Here is a 12386-nt window from a genome sequence, read left to right on the forward strand (position 1 = left end):
AACAAGTAACAGAAGGAATAAATCGCAAAAAAGAACCAAAATTAAACATTGTTAAATCATCCGCGTAGCAGAATATCTTGCAATTAATCAAACCACACTACGTAACGTCCGATGGAAATTTAGCTAAACATGTCAGAGAATTGCACCGAACCGAAATTCTCAGACTCTTTATAGCCGTCACAACTCGACCGGAGCTTTTCGGCGTCCGACCATTACTGCAGTTACCACTGTGAACCAAGACGAAAGGAGACAAGCCGATTTCGCCTGAGTCAATCCGAATATACTCGAATAGCAAGCATGTACGTATTAACAAGATGAACCTAAGCTGTCAAAGGGCAGGCACTCGTAGTTCTATGGGCGTTTGTCTATCCGCGGCTCCAACTGCGGCTGTGCCGCGCCTGTTGAAATTGATTTTTGCGCACGTGCGCTCAACAGATTGATCCCGCGACGTTTCGTGTCGTGTTAAAGTTGGTGTTTCAAGTTAACCAAGTTCGATTAATATTTACATATACGTTCGACCGATATTCACACCGGTTTCAATCTACTTTACCAATAAGACACTGCAATACCGTATAATATTATAATTATGGAAAAAATTCATCGAGTGAAACAGTTGGAGTCGCGAAGCAGAGACGACCATTGATTGACTTGTTGTTGACTACATCTTGACGGAAGCTTGCGTCAAAGTTTCATCCCGGATTATCTGTATTGATAAAACCAAACTCTTACAGTAAGGAGGATTTCCTTTTAGTCTTAGTAATGTACAGAGGCTTGTTTTACAAAGCTTGCATGATGATATTTTTCAACATAGCTTTATTTCGAACGTCAGCCAGCCTTTCTGCGGTATTATACGGCTCGTCGAAGAAACACAAGTCGAACACACGTTTTCTCGAGCCACTGATATCACACGTCTTTCCTGGTTAATTGATCAAGGCAATTTAGCGCGGCGTTAACTAAGGAATACAAATCGTGACGCGCGTATAACGGTCGTTCAATTCGATCAATCAACGCCGTTTAGAGGTAGTAAATTTTCGTTCAATGAGTGACGTATTCGCGAATTGTTCGCACGTATCATATCACTTGATCTGTACGTTACAACGATCCGTATATGATACGATTCGCTATTTCTTGCCAATTATGCACAGTCCGTTCCAGATTCTATTTATAAAATGGTATCGAAAGTCGCGTTACTCTTATTGCATTTACAAAGATCCGCAAGACTTTGCCTCCTCAACGCGCCGAGTAAGGTATACATTTGGCGGAGCTATAAATTACTCCACTACACTTCTGCCGTCATTCATCTCTCTAATCGTAATCTTGAGACACGTACGGATGTCCACAGCCCATAAAACGCCGACTGTGATTCGTCGGCCATATACCGCGATTGCAAAGGGGATCCTAGCTCAACGTTAGCGAAGTGAAGACGTTACGTTACACGATTCACTTCACGCTTCGATCACAACTCCCTGTTGAAACAACCTAAAGACTTGGAACAGGTATTCATTCTTAGATGCTATTATGGCGGCCACGTCTAACGCAGAATTAATAATCAGCATTACGTATACATATTAATTCCAATCGATAACATTGTAATATACATTATACTCGTCGGATATCCGGCCATAGAATTGATCCTCTTGGTGAAATATTGTAACGAGTGTCGCGGTGCAACTCGTATTAAATACAAGTCTTATAATCTCCGCGTGAAGTGTTAAATGAAATAACAGTGATTGTATGGTAGCATTTTTTTTTATTTCCTTCTCATGATTAATCACAAGATCTAGTATTTCAGGCAAATTATTAATTGATGAGGAAGATTTTCAGCCAAATATGTCAATCAGCTGGATTTTAGTCCGTATAACAATTGCGAAGTTATATCAAAGAATCTACGTGAATAAATATTCTGGATTTAAAAATTCGAATTGACAAAGTTTTTCACCGACATTCAGGAGGTTGGAATTTGTATGATTTTTGTGATAAATCTTTCTTTCGCAATTTTGTACTAATCGTTTGGAATTCGATCGACTACAAGATCATATAAATAAAAAAATAATCTTCATATTTTGCAAACTTAACATCTTCAAAGTAGTTCTAAAATTACAAAATACTTATATTTTTCTGAAAATGTTTCGTCGCGTTAATGTTACTGAATTCACGTTGGAATTTGACCGATATAACTGTAAATTCTTTCAAAAAAAACTCGCGTTGACTCGTTTGAATTTAACATAATATTTTCTACAGCTGCCAAGCTCAGAAGTGATTCGGCAGATATTTGCGATATCAATCACTCATCGTTTCCTCAGTGACCATGGTCTCTTTCCGCTAAAAAGTTATTCTGATACCGAGCGCCAAACGCTCGGTCGGCACGTATCAAGAAATAAAACTGGATGACTGTGTATAAATAATTCTATAGAGAATCGAAGCAAGTAACCATAGTTTGCATTGCGGCATAATTGGATTATTATTTTATAGTCAGTTTATTACACTCTTGTGATATTGCTATCAAACGGTACGCGTTTATGTGCTTCCGCAGATGTATATACATATATACATATACATATGTATATCCCAGGGGGGAAAATGAATTACGACGTCCCTTTGCTAATAGCCAATAAGCCCATCGATTCCTTAATTACATACCGCCAGGTGGCCTACAGAACCGGCCTTTAAAGTTTTAAACTGCTGTAACGCGTGCATTGATATTTATTAAATCATATACGCTACGCGTATATATGTGATAGGAGCGCACGTTTCTCAAGTCTTACCTTTGGATTTGGTTCCACGTATTCGATAAAAAATCTTCTACGCGAGGTTGTCGTGTTTAGAAACATTGATTTAATTTTTAGCGAAGCTTTTCGTAAGCCGTTTGTTCTTCGGGGGATTCGCTTTTGGATTAAAAAAAAAAAAAGAAACGGTATTCTTTTAGTCACGGTTATGAGTTCTGAAAAATTCCATGAAATTTGAATATTTCCGAAGACGTACGATTCTTCAAATCCTCGAAGAGTGTAAAAATCAAAAATTTCTAAAAAAAAAACCTCTAAAACGTGATAGTGAAACAAATTTTTCATCACGCATCAAATCTGAAGTCACGTCTCCCTTGTTTCTTACAGTTCGAGGATGTCTTTTAGCACCAAGGATGCAATGAGGGTTAAAGAAAGTCCAATGTCAAACGTTTGCACACCAACACCGAAGCTTTGTAACAATACAGAATTGGGCCAATGGTGGCACTGAAAGACATCGCTATGTTCGAAAGAAGGTACGTAACAACAATAACGTGAACCGAATAATGAGCTGTGCCTAGAATTAGGCTCTATTGGCAAATGATAATAATATCTGACAGGCTGTCTGCATTGATCGGTGCACGTGCTGCAACAGCGGCAAAAGTAATTAGTTGTATCGTAAGGTTTAGAAAGAGACAGAGAGATTGAAATAGTCTTTTATTCGTCGATAAAGTGTAATAATAATACGCGCTGAGAAGGAACGGCTTATATATCAAGTGCAACCACTATATTTACTATTGCTAATTAAAGTGGAGCGGTTAGACGCGCAGGACAATTAATCTCAAGCAATTAGGGGTAATTAACCTAACGATATCCCTTCTATATATATATATATATATCTCTCTCTCTCTCTCTGTATCTATCCATCTCTCGGCCAACAGTCGTACAATAGCAACGACACGGGAAGACTCGGTGTATAGAGACCAGAGCCGAGTTAAAGTCAGAAGGACCACCACTCGAGCCTCCAGGAAAAGACAAATGTATAGCCGTAATGTAGAGCAATATAATAGACAATCTATAACACGCGAGAGGAATTACTTCCCGCTGGGACAAAACGGGACCATTAACTTATACCGTGTCCACCGAAACTAACCGGCCCAGGGTAGCAAAGAGTCGACACTGTACCGTCTCCTTGGACATTTAATAATCCGAAGCACGCTATTCCCGGTTTGTAGTCGCAAAGTTTCCCCTCGACCGCCAACCTATCCTTGCTGCTTGCCACTTTGACCGTCGAGCCAGTATCGGCTGCACCAGCTTCCGAGGTGCGGATATTAGCAGATTTTTCACGAGTTCTGTTATTGAAATAAGTGAGTAGGTTTGATAGAGTAAGGTTTAATTGTCTTCTGAAGGAGGAAAGAAAAGCTCTTGAACACGTCGACGAATCACAGGAGATAAGATTTTGAATTTTTTAAGGTAGGTGATGCCTCGTCTCCCAATTTTTTTTTTTTGCTTTTACCCAATGATTTCTCTCTCCGAAATGTAATTTCTTTTTTTTTTTTTTTAATCATATGTAATTTCGCTGAATACTATTGCCAAACTCCGTACATCGACGAATGTCTTTGAACTTGATGAACTTTTCTCATTCGCGGTACCGCGGGCGATTATTATAAGTCGTAATTAATAATATATACCAAGTCAATACACCGGGGGCAGTTATTTATTACAGGATACTTTTTCTCGCGACTCTCAGCTCGGTCTTCTTAAGCTGCACTCAAATATAAATAGCCATTCCGAGCAGACGCGATTATACGTGCGCAGTTAATCCTCGATCTTATAATATAATAAGTGACTTAAGTTGCGATAAAATTTTCTAAGAATCGTCAGAATTTGCAATAACGCATTTTACGATCAATATTCAATTGGACGTTCAGCGTCTTCAATCTCAAAGAGTCGTTAGTTCGTTAAAATGTCGAGATCAGATCGTAGAATCATTTGTACCTACAAGTTTTAGTATTTTTCTGAAAACTCACACTGCGAAATAATTAAAAATCGAGGAAGTGGGGGATCGGATAATAATTATCGCACAATTTTTCAACTTTCTATATCCGCTTTTGCGAGGGTGGATCATTCCAATAAATACCTTCTCCCACAAGTGATAAACAGCGAAGTTTTTCACGGTGTTCCAGGTTCCTAAACGCAGTAGCTAAACATGTACGGGTTAATCCTGGAAAATTTGTCCGAGTATATAAAGCAAGTGTACGGCGAAGATCGTTGGGAAGAGATTCGTCGACAGGCAGCAGTAGAGCAGCCCAGCTTCAGCGTTCACCAGGTTTACCCTGAGAACCTGATACCTCGATTAGCCAAAAAAGCCATTCAGGTACTTGCAATTTCGCGCTCCAAGCGTAGATCGGAAAGACTCGCAAAGCTAAAAAGGAGCTTTTCACAGGTACTGGGAATTACGGAGAAGGAATTCTTCGATCAGATGGGCGTCCACTTCGTCGGATTCGTAGGGCAGTACGGCTACGATCGAGTTTTGTCGGTTCTCGGTCGTCACGTAAGAGATTTCCTCAACGGTCTGGACAACCTTCACGAGTACCTAAAGTTTTCTTACCCTCGAATGCGAGCCCCGTCCTTCATCTGCGAAAACGAAACCCGCCACGGTAATAACGTCGTTCTCGGACGAGCTCGGAGCCTCGATTTGATCCAGATATGATTCCGAATTTCCAGGTTTGACACTTCACTACAGAAGCAAAAGGCGGGGATTCGTCTACTACACGATGGGTCAGATTCGCGAGGTGGCTCGACATTTTTACCACAAGGAAATGCGGATCGAACTCGTCCGCGAAGAAGTTCTCTTCGACACCGTCCACGTCACCTTCAACCTTACGTTCGACAACCGGGCTTTTACGTACGCCTCTCTTGCCATGACCCGGGAAGAAAAGCACCTGCCAATCGGGGCCTCGGTTCTCTTCGAGATATTTCCGTTCTGTATTGTATTCGGGTGAGTTCGTCGGTTGGTTAGTGATAAGCGATAAGAATTGCTCAAGTCGTACGTCCGATATTCTTCCAGGTCTGACATGGTAGTTAGAAGCCTGGGAAACTCCTTGATGGTAATTCTGCCCGAACTTCTCGGGAAAAAGATCACGCACTGGTTCGATCTAGTGAGACCATTGATCGCCTTTAAATTTCAAACCGTGAGTACGACCCTCCTTATTTCGCAATTCCAACTTTCGACGTAATCTTATACAATTTTTCTCAGATACTGAACCGCACGAACAACATTTTCGAACTGCTTACCGTTGACCCGGTGCTTACCGAGCGACCACCGGACCGCCGTAAGAATGAAATTATGCTAAGTGACGCAATGGAAAATCCCGAAGAGAAAACGTTGAGGTTAAAAGGTGAGCGCGTGTGATTGATCGGTGATAAATAAATCTCGATATCGCGCTACAGATTTTTCATCGGGCAATTCGTGTCCTCAGGTCAAATGATTTACATGGACAATTGGAGGATGATGATGTACCTAGGAACACCGGTGATGCCGGATCTGAACGCGCTGATAACCACCGGACTTTACATAAACGATTTATCGATGCACGACTTCAGCAGGTTGATATTATTTTTTGCCCGATAATAAATCCGCGCGCGGGTATTTACGAAACGGAGGATATTTAACGGAAAATATTGACTCTAGAGATCTGATGCTCGCCGGAACTCAGCAGTCGGTTGAACTCAAGCTGGCACTCGACCAAGAACAACTCAAAAGCAAAAAGCTCGAGGAGTCGATGAGGAAGCTCGACGCCGAGATGAAACGAACGGATGAGCTGCTCTATCAAATGATACCGAAACAAGTAGCTGACCGACTTAGAAACGGCGAAAGTCCGATAGACACGTGCGAAGTAGGTCGAAATTAGCTATAATACGGTTAAAAAATTCAAAGTATATCGTTATTATATGAAATGGGTATACTGCCTGCATATATTTATATACATACAATGAGACGGAGGGAAATTTTTGTTTCAAACGACTCGTCCTTAACCCAAACAGATGTTCGACTCCGTATCGATTCTCTTTTCGGACGTTGTTAGTTTCACCGAAATATGCAGCCGGATCAGTCCGATGAAAGTCGTTTCAATGCTCAATGCTATGTACTCGATATTCGACACCCTCACCGAGAGAAATCGCGTGTACAAGGTAAATCGACTCAGATGCTCGTTGTGACATTAAAAAAAAAAAGAAAAGAACAATCGTATCTCCCAATACGTAATACCGTTCATCAGCCCTCAATTTCCTCACGACGTTAGGACAACCTTCGCTGCGACGGGTAATTGAATTTTGTTAACTCGAAGGTTGAAACCATCGGTGACGCCTACATGGTGGTTTCCGGAGCACCGGACAAGGAACACGATCACGCCGATCGAGTCTGCGACATGGCTTTGGACATGGTGGAAGCGATAACCGATCTCAAGGATCCGTCCACAGGTCGGTACTCCGAGCAACCAAAAAATAACGACGACCAATTGCATCGTCCACGTTTCGATACTCGTATATTAATTAACGAGGCGACTCGTGCTGATTACAGAACAGCATTTGCAAATTCGTGTCGGTGTGCACAGTGGCGCGGTGGTCGCTGGTATTGTCGGATTAAAAATGCCGCGTTACTGTCTGTTCGGAGATTCGGTGAACACCGCGTCGCGAATGGAAGCAACGAGCGAAGCGATGCAGATCCACATATCGCAGCCGACCAAAGAGCTTTTATCCTCGTCGTACAAGGTTACGGAACGTGGGGAGATTCAGGTGAAAGGTAAAGGTGGGTGGAGTCCTCTTCGATTCTCGTCCTGTATCCATAAAAAAAATTAAAATAAAATATATAAATAAATAAGAAAAGTAAAAAAACAACTAGAGGCATCGGCATGGATCCCGAGCTTTATCCGGAAATTTCTCACCCGCAGGCTCGATGAAAACCTATTGGCTGGAGAAGCGGGAAGAGCGTTCGCAGATGACCAAAGGTATCTCGATCTGCGAGCCACCCCAGTGGCAGAATTGTGCGGTGAAAAAACGCATGTCGATCGGCGTTGTCGGTTCGGGCCTCAGGAACGAACGGAAGTCGGAAAACAACTCGGCGTCGACGAGGACCTCCAGGGTTTCTTCCCCGGCACCGGCCAGTTCGAATTCCGGCATATTGTGCGAGGACAGGCGAATCTACTCGCCGATTACCTTCCAGGACGTCGCGCAACGATCCGTTGCGAATTCGCCGATAAAGAGCGTCGACATTAAAGGTAGAATTATCCGATGAATGACGAGAAAATCAATAAGTTTCCTTACACGCGTGTATGATAATAACATCAATAAATACACGGCGATGATTTTCGTCGAATATTGTCAGGCGGGTTGCAAAATGTTGACGTAACTAAAACAAACGGAAAAAACAGGCGTAACGACAATAATAGTAATAACAATAATTAGGGGGACAAAAAATGAGAAACCCGTGTAATATTTAAGCACGGCTTTCCTCGAACCGTTAAAAAGCAACTGTGTGAATATTTAATCATCTTGTTACGAGATGAAATATTAACTCGAACCTTTTACTAAGAGTGTTCGTTATACTCAATTGTAAGGAAACGAAACGAAAGAGAAGATTGAAAGCAAAAAAGTAAAATTCTCCCTCCAGTTTGAGAAAACTTGTTGCGATAAATTATTACTGTTGTTATGGCAATCTCAATTAGGATAGCTCGGTGTAGAGGTAATTTCACTTGAAATGGAAAACACGATCGTAAAAATTCATCATCACCGGCTGTATTAAATCCTTTCAGGTTTCCGTTCGAATTCCGTAGGTGCTGTATCGGCGATCGTCCGGAGTCCTGCGGATATATTTGGTTCCCTTTTGTCGGACACCGAGGAGCATTTCCGTTTGCACAGGGACAGCGCGACGTCCCCGCAACTCTGTAACGCCGACACGAGGTCCTTAACGTCGTCCAAGAGTGATCGTACCAGGGGTAAATTGACCCCGGACGAAGAGGTCAAGGGTCACGTAAGGGATACGTCGAACTTCAACTTGAACTCCGCCGGCGGATTGGCCGGGATTCCAAGTTGCGAATTCTCCCTCGTCGCTGACCCAGATGCTCCCGACAGTAGAAATTTGCCTATTAATCAGGACCAATGCTGCCCGGGTTTCGCTCTTACCAAAAGCGGCAAACCGCGGCATCAAAGCAACGCCTGCGTTATTTTTTAAATCGTTAAAACATTTGTTATATTTAATATATGTGTAAGATACATATATCACGGATTTCAGATTATAGCTCGATATTTCACTTGATTGTTTTTTTTTTTTTTTAGATTCTTTTATCTTATCTTATCTTTCTCTGTCTCGGTAGATTCTTTTTTCCGCCTATCAAAATAATCGACATCGTTCAAGCGATATGTAGCAAATCTTATTCTAATTGCCGTGTTTTAGTTTACTTTTCTTTTTTTTTTCTCGTTCTTCTTGTTGTTGCTGGTTTGTTTTTTTTTTGTCACCATCTCTCTCTATTAGAACACTCAAATTCAGACGTATAATATAACGTACCGTTCATCTTGATCGGGGGAGAATATATTTATACAAGGATATTAGATCGTTATCGACGATATCAGACTGCATGTATTGTGTAAACTATAATATATTATATATACCAGTTGATGTGTGTATATTAAATTGGATTGATTAATAATACACCGCGTGTAAAATTCTCGTGTGAATAATCGAGCCGGGGGAAAAGACGTATTTTGTGCAATAGTTACGAAAAATTGTATGTATTAAGATTTTTGCAAAAAAATTCATTAATCGTAATTATCGCAAGCCGATCGGATTGTAAGATTATAACGTCTTATATATTATTACGCGTGTATTTGACATGATTTTACCAGGTACATTATTCAATATACGCTTGAATATATTTTATAAATATTGACGTACATTATATTAGAGTAACACTTATATTGTTCAGATAAAATTCATTATTAATGTTTGCGATGTAGAATAAATGAACGATAATTCATATCATAACATCCGAATCACAACATTTACTATACGAAAAAATAAAAAACAAAAACTAACTTTTCTGTAACGATATACATGTATTTTAATAATCTGATTATTTTTTGATATCGTCATGTACTTTCTTAGCGCCCAACATTCGTGGGTGATATCGTGAAAAAAATGGACATGAAAATTAGAAAAGAAAATTGAAATATCTCGAAACATTGCGACTTGTGCATACCGATATTATTCATCGTATTGAGACAATAATTCCCGTAGCCTTCTCTCAACGACCAGGAAAATCTTTCTGCAACATCTATTTGATATACTTCTTATTACATAGCTTTCTACGTACGTATAATAATAATGATAATCAGATTAGTAATAACAGTAACAATAATAATAATAATAGAAAATCGATCAAATTCATTTACCCATCTTTATAAGTTGTAACAAATTGAGGTACGCAAGTTATGCCAATTAGTTAATTATGAATATTCATCAGGCGTGTCTGCATCGAGTGCTGATAAAGATACTAAGTATTAAATTTTATGGACATGTTCCTACGGATATACGATTACGATTCGATTTTTATTTCACCCACGTGGCCGGTGCAATTTTTACCTATATGATTTTATTTCTATAATATAAATATATCATGTTTTGCGAAAATGAAATAGATGTTCAAATACATTGACGAATATATTTAAGTAAATAAAAAATTTCCGCAGCATCTGTTTCACTGGAATATAAGATTTTCTTTTCTAACACAATGATATATTGTAACAATTATAATATCGATGGATATTCGTATACTTAATAAATGTTAATTAAACTGTTGCCAATTAATGCGGCAGTCTTGTCTATTATCCTCAACACTGTTTATACAATCAGGCTAAATAGATGTAAAGATGGTTGTACTTGTTCTACTGTCTCGATGGAGACGATGCATAAATTTACTGAATTCTCTCTATAGAATATGCGCACGCTTTATGTACATGTCAGTTAAATATGTCTTCCGCCTTATAATCATGACGGCTTTTGTCCAGTAATTTCAATTAATTGTTATGAACGTCTCACCGAGTTACGTATTAACAGATGAATTCGAAAGACGTGAAAGTCGCAAATACTTCCATAATTCCGATCAGCAAAACACCTCAATCTGCGTCATGGAGTTTACGCAATTGTACCGATAATTAATCGGACAATCAGACAATATTAAGACCCTATATATAAGTATTTCAGAAAAAATACCATCTGTTACGAAAAATTTCTCACCTCTTCTCGTATTCGAAAAATCCGGAACATTATACCGTATTATATAATCACCGATTTTCTAAACGGTTTTATGCTTGCCCTATTCTATACTTTGGAAACGGTTTCGACAGAAACCAGAAGAGAAAACGAACGAAGAAATAACATCGAGAGTACGACAATTGGGGGTGATAAAAACAAGGGGAGGAAGAGAGTCCTGTGGGATGGCACATAGAAATGTCGTGGGAAAAGGACTTGGAGAGGTTTCTGCAGTGAAATATTTCGTCCTTCGACCCGCGGCTCTTAACACCGCGGATTATACTCGCAACGTCACACTGCCTACGCCTCGTACAATGGCAGTGGTCAGCGAAGGACGAACATCTTTCAAGATAAGTGTCCGCATTGTCCGGAGCCGTAGACACGTCCGTATACCAGATACCAATGCAGGTGTAGGGGGTTGCCTAATTTTTGTATTTATTTATTTATTTCTTTATTTTATTTATTTTTTTGTTTTTTTCACTTCTATTTTTTATCTTTCACACCTTGTGAATTTCCAGCAGAGGCGTCTGAAGTGGACGTTTACGGGAATTTCAGTTAATTCTTTTTGTCATGCGGGTGAATTCAAAATTTTATAGGTTTATTTCAGAGTCAATTTGCCTCATTGTATCCTCGTTTAAATGTATCAGAGTGACGCACGGAGTGCAATTTTAATTGTGTCTATAAAGGTGAAAATTCATTGCACGCAAGTTTTCTCACCTAATAGTTTTCGGCCATAATCCACTTGCAAATGATCACGAATTGTCATGTATACGATTTTTTCAATAGCTTTATGTTGAAGGAGAATAGATCATTTTTTACAATCATGACAAAGAATTAACTGTTTTTCAATATACAGTTTAGAGTATATCACTCCTAGGTAAGAATTTGGGCAAAATGCTGTGACGATGTGTGAAAAATACTTGAAGAAAAAAGTAAAAATTTCGGGTGAATCGGTCAGAAACTGTAGGATTAACCTTGCGCGCAAAAATTTTGATAAATCAAAAATGAAGAAAGCTGCATTTAAAGTTTAGTCTCTCAAAAAGTTGCAGTATGCAGACTCGTACAAATTAAACGTTTTCGACCCCCAAAAATTTTTTTAAGTCCAAAATCGACACCGGCCCATTCAAAGGAGGGATGAAAATGTACAAAAATGTAAAAAAAAAAAAAAAGAAAATTGATTTCTTCAACCCTAAGTGTCTTCGCCCTTAACGGCAAATTCTTATCAGGAATTTAGCGACGAAAAATTCCGCTCCTCAACATTGAATCGGTTCTAACACCGTATAATTTCTGCCCATCATCCGACATTTGAGAAGGAAATGAGTGAATTTGAGACACTCACCCCTTCCTCAGAATGTTTA

At 39.7% G+C, this 12386-nt stretch overlaps 1 protein-coding gene across 7 annotated transcripts; it reads left to right on the forward strand.

Annotated features, from left to right (window-relative positions):
* The first annotated feature begins 165 nt into the window (after positions 1-165).
* Positions 166-9516, forward strand: LOC124185080 (soluble guanylate cyclase 88E). Of its 7 annotated transcripts, none has more exons than XM_046575459.1 (14): positions 166-299; positions 3111-3256; positions 4907-5097; positions 5167-5380; positions 5448-5721; positions 5791-5914; positions 5980-6121; positions 6203-6329; positions 6415-6619; positions 6768-6914; positions 7070-7202; positions 7303-7530; positions 7673-7999; positions 8534-9516. In XM_046575459.1, the coding sequence occupies exons 3-14, from the start codon at positions 4930-4932 to the stop codon at positions 8950-8952; spliced, it is 2508 nt and encodes an 835-aa protein (XP_046431415.1). In that variant the 5' UTR covers positions 166-299; positions 3111-3256; positions 4907-4929; the 3' UTR covers positions 8953-9516. The 7 variants fall into 7 exon arrangements, with proteins under 7 accessions (XP_046431415.1, XP_046431420.1, XP_046431419.1 ...); XM_046575464.1 differs by having other exon boundaries at positions 8555-9516; XM_046575463.1 differs by having other exon boundaries at positions 7303-7524.
* The last annotated feature ends 2870 nt before the right edge of the window (positions 9517-12386 follow it).

Source organism: Neodiprion fabricii, chromosome 6, assembly GCF_021155785.1.
Source record: "Neodiprion fabricii isolate iyNeoFabr1 chromosome 6, iyNeoFabr1.1, whole genome shotgun sequence".
Lineage (NCBI taxonomy): Eukaryota > Metazoa > Arthropoda > Insecta > Hymenoptera > Diprionidae > Neodiprion > Neodiprion fabricii.